The sequence below is a fragment of the Pteropus alecto genome, unplaced genomic scaffold, assembly GCF_000325575.1.
Source record: "Pteropus alecto unplaced genomic scaffold, ASM32557v1 scaffold10, whole genome shotgun sequence".
Lineage (NCBI taxonomy): Eukaryota > Metazoa > Chordata > Mammalia > Chiroptera > Pteropodidae > Pteropus > Pteropus alecto.
In genome coordinates, this window is record NW_006431210.1 from 3,650,799 (window position 1) to 3,667,730 (window position 16,932).

A 16,932-nucleotide genomic window follows, 5' to 3' on the forward strand; every position below is an offset into this window, starting at 1 on the left:
AATATTGAAATTAAGCCAGTTAAGAACTTACAATGGCCTCTAAGTGTTTCAATGAAAAGAAGAGTTGCACATCTCTCATTTTAAATCAAAAGCTAGAAATGATTAAGCTTAGTGAGGAAGGGATGTTGAAAGCAAAGATAAGTTGAAAGCTAGGCCTCTAGCATCAGTTAGCCAAGTCTTGAATGCAAAGGAAAAGTTTTTGAAGGAGATTAAAAATGTTACTCCAGTGAATACATGAATTATAAGAAAGCACTTATTGCTGATTCAGAGAAAGTTTAGTGGTCTGGATAGACGATCAAACCAGCCACAATATTCCCCCTTAAACCAAAGCCTAACCCAGAGCAAGGTCATAACTCTTCAATTCTGTTAAGGCTAAGAGAGGCAAGGAAGCTGCAGAAGAAAAGTTTGGTGCTTGCAGAGGTTGGTTCATGTGGTTTAAAGAGAAAAGCCATCTCCATAACATAAAAGTATATGATGAAGCAGCAAGTGCTGATGTACCTGCTGCAGCAAGTTATCCAGAAGATCTAGCTAAGATAATTGATGAAGGCGGCTACACCAAACAACAGATTTTCAATGTAGACAAAACAGCCTTATATTAGAAGAAGATGCCATCTAGGACTTTCATAGCTAGAGAGAAGTCAGTGCTTGGCTTCAAAGCTTCAGAGGCTCAACTGACACTCTCATTAGGGGCAAGTGCAGCTGGTGACTTTTAAGTTGAAGCCAGTGCTCATTTACCATTCAGAAAATACTAAGGCTCTTAAGAATTATGCTAAATATGCTCTGCCTGTACTCTATAAATAGAACAACAAAGCTTGGATGACAGCACATCTGTTTATAACATGGTTTACTGAATATTTTAAGCCCACAGTTGAGACCTATTCCTCAGAGAAAATGATTCCTTTCAAAATCTGACTGCCCATTGACAATGCACCTGGTCACCTAAGAGTTCTGATGGAGGTGTGCAAGGAGATTCGTGTTGTCTTCATGCCAGCTAGCACAACATCCATGCTGCAGCCATGGATCAAGGAGTAATTTTAACTTGCAAGTCTTATTATTTAAGAAATACATTTCATAAGGCTGTAACTGCCATAAATAGTGATTCCTCTGCCAAATCTGAGCAAAGTAAATTGAAAGCCTTCTAGAAATGATTCACCATTCTAGATACCATTAAGAATATTTGTGATTCATGGGAAGAGGTAAAAATATCGATGGGTTTGGAAGAAGTTGATTTCAACCCTCATGGATGACTTTGAGAAGTTCAAAACTTCAGTGGAAGAAGTAACCACAAATGTGGAAATAGCAAGAGAACTAGTATTAGAAGTGGATACTGAAGAATTGCTGTTATCTCATGATAAAACTTTAGTGGATCAGGATTTGCTTCTTATGGATGAGGAAAGAAAGTGGATTCTTGAGATAGAATCAACTCCTGGTGAAGATGCTATGAAGATTGTTGAAGTAACAACATAGAATTTAGAATATTGCATATACTTAGCTGATAAAGCAGCAGCAGGGTTTTAGAGGACTGACTCCAATTTCGAAAGATGTTCTATTGTAGGTAAAATGCTATCAAACAGTAGTGTCACATGCTACAAAGAAATCATTCAGGAATAAAAGAGTTAATCAATGAGAGAAACTTTATTGTCTTATTTTAAGAAATTTCTGGAGCCACCCCAGCATTCAGCAACCACCACCTTGATTAGTCAGCAGCTATCAACATCAAGGCAACACCCTCCACTAGCAAAAAGATTATGACTCACTGATTATGACTCAGATGATAGTTAGCACTTTTAAATAATTTTTTAATTAAGGTATGTATACTTTTTAGATATAATACTATTGCACACTTAGACTACAGTACACATAAGTGTAAACATAAGTTTTATATGCACTGGAAAATAAAAAAATTTGTATGGCTGCTTTAATGCAGTTTGCTTTATTGTGGTGGTCTGGAACTAAACCTCAGTGTTTCTGAGGTATGCCTGTATAGTGATTCAGCCCACGAGTTCTGGAGCTAGATTACCTGTGTACGAATTTCACCTCTATCACTAACTAGCTATGTGAACTTGGGTAAGTTCTAAACTCAGTAACTCAGTTTTCTCACCTGTAAAATGAAGGTAATAATCATACTTACCTCATAATCTTGTTAGGAAGTTAAAATGAATTGTTTGTAGAGTGCATAAGACTGTATCTGACACTTACTACTATATAAACATTTGGTAAATTATTAAATTTAAAAATACAATGGAATCTTTAATAGTAGAACTCCTATGGAAATAAAATATGTATTCAGTCAACTCCTCCCTATTGTGAGTAGAATTATTTATTTATTTATTTATTTAGATGAGACAACCTTTGGTTGACCTCACAGATTGCAAGGACCTTGTCAGCTTACAATCCCTTATTTTTCATTTTTTACACCTACAGCACCTGGTCTTCCTAGGTGGTCTCCCATCCAAGTACTAACCAGGCCCGACCCTGCTTAGCTTTCGAGATCAGTCGGTTTCTAGGTTGTTCAGGGTGGCATGGCCGTAGACTGTGAATAGAATTCTTAACACATTTTCTTGGCCTACAAATGATAAGTGTTTATGTTCTGATCATTTATGATATTAAAAGCTAACATTTGAAAAATACTTTAAATTTTTAAAGTACTTTTACATATATTATCTCATGCGATCCTCATTTATTGTTGAGAAAGTTAAAGTTCAGGTTAAATAACTTGCCTGTGCTCACACTGTAGCAGAAGTGGGACTCAAGCCCAGGTCTTTGGATTACAAATATGTCATCCTCTTTGAAATTTACATTGGGCCATCTGTTTCAAATCTTCATAAGCATACCAAATTCATAAGCTATCATCTGTAAACTGGAAAATTGCAAAATCCTTCTTATCGATCTCCTGTTGTTAATTTAGCCAACTTGATTAATTAACCTTTAACCATGACTTTTCAAAGTTGGACAAAGGTGTGAAAGCTCTCTTCTTTACATTTAGTATATTGATTCTTAACCATAGATTTAGGGCCTCTTCATGCCTGTCATTAAAACTAGTATTTATTTCATTACCTTGTCACCTTAGCAAGTAATTGGTTATTATTAATACAGCATTCGTATACAGATGCCAAGGTTTGTATTTTTGTTTTGTTTTGTTTTTGTTTTACTTTACTCTTGGTTCTCAAACTTGCTCATTATCATATTCTCTCATAGAGCTCTTTAAAAATATATATTCCTTATTATTCAGCCATAAAAAAGGAGAAAATTCTACTATTTGCGACAACATAGATGGACCTTGAAGACATTATGCCAAGTGAAGTAATTCAGACAAAGGCAAATACTGTATGATCTCACTTATATGTGGAATCTAAAAAAAAAAATTCAAACTCATAGAAAAAGAGATCAGACCGTGGCTACTGGGGGCAGGGGGTAATTAGAGGAAGGTGGTCAAAAGGTACAAACTTCTAGTTATAAGATAAATAAGTCCTAGGGAGGTAATGCACAATGTGATGACTATTTTCAATACTGCTGTATGATATATGGGAAGGTTGCTGAGACAGTTCATTCTAAGAGTTTTCATCACAAGGAAAAAAGTATTTTCCTCTTTCTCCTGTTTATTGTATCTACATGAGATGATAGATGTTAGCTGAACCTATTATGGTAATCATTTCACAATACATTTAAATTAAACCATAATGTTGTATGGCTTAAACTTATACAATGATGTATATCATTTTTTCTCAATAAAACTGGATACACGCACACACACATTCCTGAACCTATATACTGAGGATTGTTATGAGGATCTATTTAATTTCTCAGTGAATCTCAGAAACCACTGTATAACAAATTATTTTCCCATAAATACCTATATTCTGTGTTTACTAGAATTAGCTAAAGACAATATTTATGAAAATGTATATTTTTATTTTGTGGACTGTACGAATCTATGAGTTTTTGGTGCTAAAGAAGCTAGGCAAATCTTCAATGAAATTGTGATGTTAGACTGTTGGCCCTTTAAAATACTTTCTCTTTGGGGATGGCTAATTTTCCCACTGCTGTGACAACTGGAGATCTCTTACTTTCTCTCTCCTTCTCTCAAAATTTGATTTCAGGTCTATCACACTACATGACTGATGTATTGGTTTTATAAAAATTGTTTTCTAAAGGATGCCAATCCAGATACTAGAACAACCTAAAATGTCAAATATATCTTCTTTGAAACAAAACAACCACAGCATATAGCAGTTGTCTGTTCCATCTTGATAGAAGAGTTTAGGTATTCAAAATGCTTAATAATATACGTTAAAGTCTAGGTTAATAAAATCTTGTCTCATAGCCTGTGATTTTTCTGATTTGTCCATTGGGGCTGTTTTATATTCAATGGCTTGGCTTCCTACTCTTCCTGTCACCCCCAGTGTTGCAGGGAGTACTTAATCCCTATAGTGGTAATTTTTGTCTAGAATTTGAATACAGAATTCCAGTATTTCAAGCCAAGTAATGGAATCACACTGTAAATATTCTGCTCTCAAATTTCCTTATTCTTTCTTGTCTGCCTAATTTCTCCCCTAAAACTTATTGCATTCTCGGTATTATCTCTCAGACAGATGTAAAGGATCTGACTAAATAGATCCAGAACGTTTGTGTGTTTGTGTCAGGTTAGCTGGTTCACACTTTCTAGTGGTGTGGGAGTGGGGCTCAGAAGTTATTTTGACCTTAAAATCTTGCTGACTTGGAGTGAGCAGAATCCATGTTTATGTCTAAGGAAACCTAAAAAAAGAGTAAGAAGTAAGTGTTTTAAAGCAATATTTGCTTCAAGTATTCAATAATTTGAATAAGATGTCTAAATAATCCAGAGTTGATTATTGAAGCTTTTATAAACCTATGTTAAAGATGACAGATGGAAGGAGAGGCAGATATTGGGAAGCCAGGGAGTGTGCGGTACGCATGGGTGCGATGTGACTATCTTCTGGTTTGCATCAAAAGAACGGGAATGCTTTTACTGTCTAGATTATTGGTTGCTGTTGCAGAAATCCAATACAAGGAAGACAAGATATCCTTGCGATTAACTTTCTACTCAATTGCTCTAAGTGAAAACGATCTGCTCAACAGAGGAGTAGAGCGATAGCTTTGGCATGATAGTAAATAGAATGATGCATCAGGGCGATACATGGTTAGCCAGAGAGCTACACTGCAAGTTTGAATGTATAAATAGGAGCAGTAGACATAAATCACCAGGCAGAGTACTTTATAATAGGCAGTAGTGTCGATTCTCATTTAGTGGGGATGCATTCCAAAAGAAAATTAATATATATTTCTTTAGATTATGAAATCCATGGCTTATATCCCCATATTTTAAAAGGCAAATTATATAAGAAATAACTTAAAGTAATGGTCAATATTTGAAGTCATTTCAATGAATTTATGAAGCTCAATAAAGCAAGCTAAGTACTTATGATTCTGGTTTTCTAGATTTTTAACATATGCTCAACATTGTGTCTAAAGATAAATTTTCTAAATTGTAAGTACTTCTTTTGCAGTTAACTTTAATATTGATATAATCTAAATTTGAATTGGTTATTTTGGGTTGTATATGCTATCATTATACCTAAGAGACTATAGTGAGGCTGTACCGTTCCCCCAATAGGGCGTATGAAGGAGCATTTGATTGAATTAATTTAGTTTTAAAATTAGTTTCTATTTTTTACATACCATTTAAAGTCCTTAAAATTAGACACACTTTTTTTTTTTCAAGAAAAAATACTACTAATATAATAGAATAAATCAGTGGCCCACGAAGTACTTTATAGATCTGAATTCTATTAAAAGAAAATAAGTTCTATATTATCTTAAAAGTAATATCACCATGTAATAATGCTAGATGGTCATCATATTTATAAATTTTTCTTTTACCTTTCTAGGGGTAATCACATAATTTAAGGTTTAAAATATAGCAGCCTTTTATTTTCATCACCAATTCCTGACTGAGTTTTACCCATGACAGCCTGACAAAAATATTAAACAGCCTATTTATGCCTTTACTCAATAAATATTGACTGAGCTCCCATTATCTGTGACTCTTCCTGGCTCACAAGTGAATAAAACAGAGAAAATTTAAATGCCTTCATGAGACTTAAATTAGTGGGATAAGACTATATAGTACACAAGCAAATAAATAAATAAAGATATGGTACGTTAGTTGTTGCTGAGAACTACAGGGAAAACTTAAGGAAGAGCAATAGTTAGAGTAAAGGAGTAGGATGCCAAGGGGTGGCAAAGAAAGACCACTACCTGCCTCTATGGTACGTTAGTTGTTGCTGAGAACTACAGGGAAAACTTAAGGAAGAGCAATAGTTAGAGTAAAGGAGTAGGATGCCAAGGGGTGGCAAAGAAAGACCACTACCTGTTACTCTAATATTCAGGGTCCCCTAGCTAGGTCATTCTTCTCTGCAGTCAACCAAATGCCAATGGTTGGTTAATAATACTTTGTTTTGATTATATTTTTTTTCTCTCACTTATTTCAAAAAGTAGTCAGACCCCTAGTGTTTCATGTTCCATCAGGATGAGAAGAGTGGACTGGGAATGGAGAGGCCAGTGCCTCCGAGAGTGGCAGGCAGGAGCAGCCAGGCAGAGAAGAGATTCTGCCAGACTTAGAAGAGGACAAGTCTGTCAGTGCCCTGGGTAGTAGCAGTACCTCAGAGAAGGATAGCAGGTGCACCCAGGGAGATTGAATCCATACCATCAGGGTTCCCAACCTCTAAAAAGACTCTTTTGTCCAGGTCTGGTAAAGAAGCTGTTAGATTGCCTGACTTCAAGAGACTTGAACAAAGATGTTATTCATGGAACCGTTACAGGTTGAAGAGTAATGCTTTGCCCTCAGTCTTCAGGCACCATATATTTTTTACAATTTATGTGAACCAATGGAGAGTTAGGGGTAGCCCTCAAAATAACTGAGATTACTCATCCTTGATAGATGAAGGCTGTCTCATTCAGTTTTATGTAACGAAAATAAGGTAACATGACATTGCTTACACTTTCAAATTTGAAGAGTAAAATTTATGCAGCTACAACTCCAGGCTATTATATCTTGATTAATTCTCATGTGGAGAAGCAATCTTAAAATTCAAAGCAATGAAAGATATGAATTTCTGCCACATTGCAGATTTCTCTCCACTGGCTCTACTGAGTGGACAAACGCATGTATTCTTTCCTTGAATTTGCCACTCTGTGTTAGTATATGATAGTAGAAACAGCCTTATTCAGTGAGTCAAAAGATACTGAGATGGAATGTTCAACTTCTTGGGAAATGTAAAGATGATATCAAGGCCTTCCATCAGCCAGTAACACTTGATTGAAACAAGATCACATAGGACAGTCGTTTACAAACTTTTCAATTTGGGGCATAGCCAGGAATTTTCTCAGACGTAGGATATTATTGTTCCCTGTCTAACCATTTGTTTAGTCTCAAACCTCATCCTTACTTCAAATATTTACATGCTTATTCATCTATCAAGAATACATCTGGCAAGAATTAAAGAATTATTTTATTTACACTCAGAAATTCACACAAATTTTTAGAGTATATTTTCCTTCTCTCTCCATGGTGATTACTTATTTTTCCTTTTACTCCAATTTAATAAAACTGAGAAAACTCAAGTTGCCAAAGTAATATAAAATTAATGAAGGATATGATATTCCCTCTTGGGATCATGGAATTTACCGGAATTTGAAGATGCCCAGCCTTTTCTATAATCTCATCCAAAGTCATTGACCTTAATCCTTGACTTTATAAGCTTTTTGCTCCTTGATAATTTGCTAAACAGTTGCCTTGAAAATGTCCTTCTTAAACAAGTATGTTTAAAAACTTGTCTGTATTTTGTTTTGTTTTGGGGTGATTTCAAAGTTCTAAAATTATTAGATATATTCAAGATTTAGTGAAAGACGTGTCTTTAAAACTACAAAATCTGAAGACAGTAATTATTTTTGCAACTCAAACTGAGGTACAAGACTATGTTTGCAGGACTTACAAAGGAGGTGCCAAAACTGGCTTGGCACCACATAACCCAATTTACATAAGGATATAAAAGGTTTGAGATTGAACGTACGGAAATTTCATGGGAGGAAAGAATGGTGTACTGTGGCATTTCCCTTACACCTTCTCCCTCCCCATCATGGAAAAATGAAGGATGGTCATTTTCGTGTATGAGCGATTTTTTGAGAGCTTGATGTGTGTACCCTGGAGTGTGAGCAACACGGTGTACTGGTGTCCACCTTCCCCCTGAGAAATCTAGAGAGTGAGAGTTTCTGGTTATTAGGTCTGACAGCAGAGTGAAGAGAGCCAGAGGCACTGGGAATGACCAGCATTCTCACAGTTTTCTGAAGCAGCGATACAGGCAACGTGAGAGAAAGGTCAGGAGTCATTTTAGATGGGTCCCCATCCAAGGCAGCTTCCAGTTCCTACGAAATCTAAGCAGAAGATGCAGAAAAATGGTAATGGGATGGTGGCTGAAAGAAACTATCTAAAAGAAAGACCTTGCTTCTGTCAAGGGAGCCATTTCTAGTGGGGAGGTAACATTCTCCAAAAAACCCACAAAGCGCTTCATAATAAAAAACATTTCAAGCCCAGGAAGCACCAACCCCAGATCACCATGATAGCAGTCAAGTGAAAACATTTTCTGCAATTTCTTTTCTATTCTTCACACCTAACGCTTTCGATCCCAGTGAACCTAGTGTATATGGGGAGAGAAGGAGAAGCATGTAGAGGAAAAGGAGGCTGCGGCCTGAAATATGTTCCAGCTTGTGGAGCACAGAAGCTTTAAGTAACTGTAGGATGTTTTATTATATGAGAGTTATCAGGAAAGTTATAGAGTCTGCTGTAGATTCATCTAAGGGTTAAGAAATATCTAGATTCAAGTTGAAAGAGTGAATTTGAATTGCAGTTACTGTTTGCTTGAATTTGAATCCTATTTTGAATAGTATTTGGCTTTGAATAATTCTTTATAAATCTGAAGTTAATTATCTATTTGACTTCTCTCTAAAAAGGTAAGTATAAACGTTTTCATGCCTTTAAATAATTTTTCCCTTAGTTTGGGTTTATTCAAAACAACAATGTTTCCTTTGCCAACTTTTTTCCAAAATGTAAATCTTCAAGTTGAACATCTCTTTAAATACTATAGTATTTTAAAATTAAAATAAATAAATAAATAAATAAATAAAATTTAACTTAATCACAGTATTATTCTACAATTCATTTAAGCTTGATATTCATTCATTCTTCACAAACTTTACCCTAGTAATTAGTATATAGAATAAATCTATCACGTTTCTTTCTTGTCAATCAAAAACCTTTTCTTGGCAGATTCCAGTTGAAAGATTATGATAATGTCTCAAAGAGCTTAGTTTATGAAGGTGATTACAAGTAAACATTTCATTGGTAGCTTCTGCAGAAGAATTTAATTTAAATACATGTGAGTCACTTCAACATGTCTTTAAAAATACATGAACTCAGTCAACTGAAAATTTTATTTTTAATCAGAAAAGAAATTTATTGTTAAGGTAGGAAATTGTAGGTTTTTTAAAAAAGTCTGTGGAACTACTACTATTATTTAATTGTCCTGGCAGAATTGGTTAATATAAATAGCCAGAGAAAGAAGCAAAAGTACACATATAGGAAAGGAAAAAGCAAAATTATTATTAATAGCTGATTATTTACCTGGAAAACCCATAGAACTCAAATGGAAAAACTATTATAAATAAAACTATTATAAAGAATAGAAAACTGAACAATAAGAAATTCAGTTATGCTGCAGTTATAAAATTACTATACAGAGGTACCCGGTGTGGAAATATAAAAGGATAAAAGTTCCCAATTATAATAGCAACAAACCATATATATTATACTGGAGTAAGCTTAAGAAGCATGTGCAAAATCTATATTAATAAAATTTACAATGATACTAAGAGACAGAAAATAAAATGTAAATAAATGGAAAGATATAAAACACTTCTTAGTTTGGAAGATTTCATAGAAAAATGCTATTTCTTTCTAAATTAACTTTTTTTATTTTAATGCATTCTTGATTTTTAAATAGGATTTAAAATAATACAATTTTTAGGAAAATTAAACATAGAAAATGGATTTCGGCCTATAAAATATAAAATTACAATAAAGCTCCATTAGTTAAAGCAGTTTGGTATTAACAATGATTTCACAGAATAATAGAACAATGTAAGATTCGAAATTAGACTCAAACGTACTTGGAAATATAGTTAGTGATTAAGGTTGTATTCAAATGCTTAAAGAAAAGTTGTATTATTTAATAAATTGTATGGGTACAAATGGCTAGCTACTTTGAAAAAAGTGAGGTGGAAGCTGTGACTCATACTGCACATCCAAATTAATTCTAGAAGGATGAAAGATTTAAATGAACAGAAAAGAAAATATAAATATGCTAAAAGATAAACTATAAACAGGAAATGATTTTTATGACATATAGCAAAAGACTACTTTCTCAATATATAAAAATTTCTTATACATCAATAGGAAAAAGACCAATAGCAATATTAACATAGGACTTGAATAATAATTCCAAAGAAAAAATATAAATGGCTTTTAAAAATATGAAAATATGATGAATAAGTTCTGGGGATCTAATGTACAGCGTGGTGACTATAGTTAACAATATTGTGATATGTACTTGAAAGTTCCTAAGAGAGTAGGTCTTAAATGTTCTCACCACACACACACACACACACACACACACACACACGCAAAGGTTAGTGATGAAATGCTAACTAAGGTTGATGGAAGTGCTAACTAACCTTATTGAGGTAATTATTTCTCAATATATATGTGTATCAAATCATTATGTTGTACTCTTTAAATTTAAACAATGTTATATGTCAGTTGTATCTCAATAAAGCTGGAAAAATATGAAAAACTACTCACAATTACTGAACTCAAGAAGTAGAAATGATACTTAAAAAGAAATACCATTTTTCTCTTAAAAATATTCAGAAATCTAAAAGTTTGGTAACAGAAGTGTTACCCAGGGTGCAAAGAAACACATTGTTTGTGGCATTGTAAACTGTGACTACCTCATTCAGTAATGATTTTACAGTAACTTCCAAAATTTAAAATATACATACATTATATCTGGTAATTTAATGTCTGGAATTTATTCTTCAGTACACTTTCACATGGACAAAATGACAAAAATTTTTTACTGCAGCAGTTTCAAATTACATATTATAAACAACCTAAATGTCCGTCATTAGGGCATTTGTCAAATAAATACGTGATAAATATTCCCTTGATTCTCTCATCCAGCTCCTTGGATTTAAATACTGTGCATATTCATGATTCCTAAGTTTTATCTGCAGTTCAGTTCTCTCCCCTGAATCCCTTACCAAACTGTGACTCAGAATCTCCACTTGGATGTCATAATAGACATCTGATACTCAACATATCTGAATTACTTTTTTTCTTTTTTTTTTTTAATTACAGTTGACATTGAATATTAGTTTCGGGTATACAGAATAGTGGTTAGACATTTATATAACAAGAAATGATATCCCAATGAGTCTAATACCCACCTCGCACAATGCATAGTTATTACAATATTATTGACAACATATCTTTCCCTCAAATATCACTTCCTTGACAGCCTTTCCTATCTCAGTAGATGGCAAATTCCAGCCTTGTATTTGCTCAGTCCAAAAGCCTTAGAGCCATCATCTCTTTTCTTCACAACCAATTTTCACTTGGTCAGGAAATTCTTTTTGCTCTACTTTCAAATTATATTCAGAAACCTACCACTTTTCACCACAGTGGATGCTACTACCCTGGTCTGCAACAACAATCATTTCTTGCCTGGATTATTGCAATAGCTCATCGTCCTACATCTACACTTGTCTCTGTATAATCTGTTCTCGTCAAAGCAACCAGAATGATTATTTTAAAATATGAAATTAAATCAGATATTACTCTTCTGCTCAGAACTCTGCAGTGGTTCCCCCATTGTACTCAGAGTAAAAGCCAAAGTCCCTCGAATGGCCTGAAAGGACCTCCAAGATCTGGTCCCTGTCAATTTTCTGACATCATTCTCTGTTACTTTCCTTCTTCCTCATTCAGCCTCAGGCATCTTGGCTTCTTTGATGCTTCTTGAATATACTTGTATTCTCCTACCATATAGCATTTTTCTTTTCCCAAAATGCTCTTTCCTTGTATATCTGCAAGGCTAACTCGCTGACTTCCTTCAGTCTTTGCTCATATGTAAACTTTTTAATGAGATTTACCCTGACCACTTTATTTCTTACATCTTCTTTATTACACAGTACTTATGACCTCTTAGAACATGCTGTGGCCTTATTTGTTATGCTTATTGTAGATTGTCTGTTTCACTGGCTAGAATGTAAGCTTTGTCTGTTTTCTTCAATGATAGATCTTGAGGGTCTAGAATATGTTGAATCAGTAAATAAATAAATAAATAAAGCAATCTTCAAGACAAATTGAAAAACTCAAAGTGTATATTCATAACATCCTTTAAAAATAAATATATTTATATAAATGATGTAAATGCTTGTGGATGGATACAATATTGCTAGAAGACTGTGAAAGAAACAGGTAATAATGGTGTCTTTTGGGGGAAACAGTACCAGGGTTGGGTAGGGAGGCATATTCTATACTTTGAGAATGTACACCTATCACTTCTTCAATTAAAAAACAAACTAGTTGAAAAATGCAATGCACAGCTGAGCTTAAATCTGGAATTCAAAATTCTTTTCTAGAGTCTTAACTTTTTGAGTTTCTTAGATATTTAATGTCTTACCACTAGGTGGCACATACTTACCGATAGATTCTTAAAGACCCTCAGACACAGGTTTTTTAAAAAAGCTCTTCAGTTCCCAAACTCACCAAAGTTTACTTTAGCTATATATTGCATTTTTTTTTTCTAAAAAATTTTCTTAACTTCAGTTGTTTAGGGCTATATCAGCTTTCAGGTGATTATTCACTATCTGTAATTCTTAGCATCATTATAGCATTTGAGTTGCAGAAATGGCTTAAATCTGCAAATGCTTTCTAGATTAGATATCCTTATATTCGGGTAAATTTTCTAATGTTTATTGAATTGTGTCTGCCTATCTTTTTGTCTTTTTCCCTAGGAAATCGCTTAATGAATGGAATTTAAAGATTCTGTATATAAAAGTAGATTTATTTGATTATTTTGTTTCACTGCTTTCATACCAAAATAAATCAATGTCCAGGACCACATGCAATTTAACAACCATGTTCTCAATGCTAATATAATATGCAGAGATTAGGCAAATGGATACTGCGAAGGATACAAAAATGAAATATTATTTATTGCCTCTGTCTTCAGGGACCTTTCATTTTATGGGTGGAGACAGTCATGAATGCAAATAACTATAATACAAGTCAGAATATAGTAAATAATTAAATTAAAATATAAAGTGTAATGGGAACCAGATAGTTCATATTAATTTGGGGATTCCAAGAATAAGGTGGTATTGGAGAAGAGCTTTAAATATATAGTTTCATTCCCTGAATGAATTGAATATTGGTGTTATATAGATTTACATTTCTGGGTAAAGGGCAAATTATATATCTGAGATAAAGATATGATCATCATATGCAAGTGGTAAGCGTAAATTGTAGAATAAGCACCTCTATTCTTTTTGATAGTAAACTTTTTGAAAAAAGAAAATAGTGGCATGCATTTATAAATCGTACCATTTAAAAATATTATTAAAACCTTTTTTGAGCAAGTTCTGAAATGACATTGGTCTAGATAATTTTTATAGCCATTTTTAATCTAAAGGTTCTTTGATTCTGATTTTCTTTTTCAAAATATATTCTTTAAAAAACTTAAGCATTTAGAGAAAGTGCTATATTCAAGCAGAATAACATTTATTGAGTGCTTTCTTTCTATTCCAGAAAACTGTCATCTGTTATTTCATTTAGACTCATGAAACCTTTAGGGGTTTGTACTCCTATCTACATTGCACAGATAAAGAAATTGAGACACGGAAAGTTTAAGGAACTTGTATGAATATTTTGACTGTCAGCCATAACACCAAAATTAGATGTGATTTGAATTTCTTTCCTTACAATTAGAAACTTGGCTTTTCAATTTCTACTACTTCAGTATCATCGCTATGTTACTAAAAAGGGACTCAGCATTATTCTAATGTATTAATATTGACTACTTTGTTACATTAGTAGTCTTAACTTTTTATAACTTTATAAGTATGATATGAATCATATTAAAATATTATCTTAGTGAGTCAAGAATCTGACCCTATGGCTATTGATATGCAAAATTACTACAACTTTGCTAAATTCTAAAATAATAATGCACTAATAATCAGATACTAAAGTCTAAGTAATATATCGTACAATGTTTAAATTAGATTTAGTTCCAGCTCAACAGCTAAATCAAATGAATGTTAAAACAAAATTATATATTTATAATGCATCCTATTATTTTTCTGTGTTTCTTTAGCCAGAAAAATGTAAGAATAAAAAGAAGTGGTATAAAAGTGCACTACAAGAAGCATACCTACTTTATGGATATTCTCCTGAGCAAAGACTGGAAATGTGCTACCTATCAAAAGAGGGTATATGAATTTTTAACTTTTTGTCACCCCAAAATACGGATTTATTCAGATGTGTGCTTTCCAAAATATGTTTGCAGTTTAAAAAATCTTTCTCTTCACATCTTTGTCCACTGATAAATCAATTTTGTATGGATTGACAGTATATATTTTACTCTCTGAAACTATTTTCGATTAATACACATCCACTCTATTTAAATACAGGGGTTTTAATTAGCGCTTCTGTCATCTTCTGTGCTCTTAGATTATCTACATAGGTCCTCTCGTGTATTTCAAAGCATGTATTTCAAAAATTAGAAGCCACAGCTTAAAAATGTATCCCTGGGGTGAAACTTTCACTTGGATACGCTCTATTATCTCAGAAAAAGTATTTTTCAAAATTTTATTTTTAAATAAATTCAAAGCAGAGATAAAAGATAATCTTCAACTTTCTTTTTAATTAGGTGAAACAAATGAGAATATTTTAGGTCATTTTCAAAGAAAGTTCTCTTGGATCATAAATATTATGGTTTATAGACAGCTTTTTAAATGAATTCATTATAAGGATTATAGTAGATATAAAATTTTAAAACTAAAAACGATTATCACATAAAAATGATGATTTTTCAATAAATATGTTTTTATGATCACTGCTTAGTGATCATAATAATTTTCTATCTTATGAAGCCCTTTTTCACTTTAACACTTTAAGTTCTAAAACAGATTACTCTGTAGGATGATCTGACTTTTGCTGCTGACTGAATTTAAGTAACAGTAATTTTTTTTTTTTTTACCTATGGAAAGTTTAATGTATTTTAAACTTATTAATTACTAATTTAAAAATAATTAAAAACTTATATGTGAAAACATTTTATTTGAGAAAAAGTTTAAGTATTAACCCAACTACCTAAATTTAGATTTTAAAGCAAATAAGTAGGTTTGAAAAGAGTAGTAAACGAATGACAAGAACACTACTCCAGTTTACTCTGAGACCGGGAAAGGAGACATTTATTACCATAAATGCAATTTTATTCCTTGTGTTAAAAATATAATGTCTTCGTTATCAGCAGTAAAGGTTGAACTCATTTTGTTGTCACGAATACAGTTTTATACTTTGCATGAGCTATACATTTCTCTGTGTAACCAAAATAAACTTTGAAATATTTAGTTCTTTTAAACATTGATACTTTGAAGTAATATAGTCATTTACTGTTTAAAGTTATATTGCAACTATTTCACACTAGCAGGAGATCCACTCTTCATAAGTTATTGAACTATGCCTTTGCCATTGTTTTGTATGCCAAGTATTTATGTCTGAGTCCTTTGGCATGCTGGACTGTCAAGAGACTCTGGAGAAGGGTTCTTTCTCATCAGTTTTGCAGCAACAGACCATTTTCTTGTGACAAGTCTGGTGATTTTTACATGCACAATTTGATGTAATTCAGCCTAATTATTGAGAGCCTTATGCCTAAAGACTTTCATTTTCTCTGAAGTAGCCAAAATGAATGGGAGCGAAGAGGCCTTCAGTAGTTCAGTCTTTGCTGTAGCAATCTCACTCACTTCATAGGCACTCTTCACTATCTCCAGAATAGATAATTTAATCTTATATTTGCTTAGCTTCCAAAATGAATTCTAGTACGAATTCAGCTTTTTACTGTGTTCAAAGTGGTTGTGAGAGATAATTAGTCATTATTCAGATATTTTGCAAAATTTAGAGGCAACCCATTTATTTCATTGCAGAAACTTGGAGGATTTCTTTACCCCAGAATTTCTTCCAACCTAGAAATAAGTACTACTAATTTTTTTGGCCTCAATTCTTCCTACCCTGCAAAAATTGGCATACTATTATGTTTGATGCAACTCTTTGTTGAAATCTGTAGGGTCAGTAAAAGATATATAACTACAGACACAGTCATACTCTGACAAATTTTAGTCCTGTCCACATGATTTGGTTGTCCTGTTTTTGTTGTATTAACTATTACGCCACATGAGTGATTTTTCAGCTGAGGATAGAAAGCTTTTTCTTATATAGAAATATTTATTAAAATTATATTTTTGAATAGTCTCCTCATAATTCAGCTTTAGGATTTTGTATTATTTTTAGGATTAATATTTTCTTACGTGCTATAAATTTTAGAGTGACTATTCCTACTTTTTTTCAGAATTATTTTTTTAAAAACAGACTTTTTTTAGAGCAGTTTTAGATTCTCAGCAAAATTAAGCAGAAGTATAGATTTCCCACATGCTCCCTTTCCACACCCAGCTCCACTACTATCAACATCCCATATCACGGGGCTTTTGATTTTTACTGCATTGAATCTGTAGTTCAAG

The 16,932-nt window shown here is 33.0% G+C and overlaps 1 protein-coding gene and 1 pseudogene across 3 annotated transcripts in view; one reads left to right on the forward strand and one right to left on the reverse strand.

Moving 5' to 3' along the window:
- The window catches only part of ZCWPW2 (zinc finger CW-type and PWWP domain containing 2), a 108,893-nt gene that overhangs the window by 58,634 nt on the left and 33,327 nt on the right, over positions 1-16,932 (forward strand). For all 3 annotated transcript variants that reach the window (XM_006905713.3, XM_025039106.1, XM_025039105.1), the window contains exon 4: positions 14,511-14,625. In XM_006905713.3, the coding sequence (XP_006905775.1) occupies positions 14,511-14,625 (115 nt within the window). The remainder of the gene's footprint in view (positions 1-14,510; positions 14,626-16,932) is intronic.
- Positions 2,416-2,534, reverse strand: LOC112470361 (annotated as a pseudogene).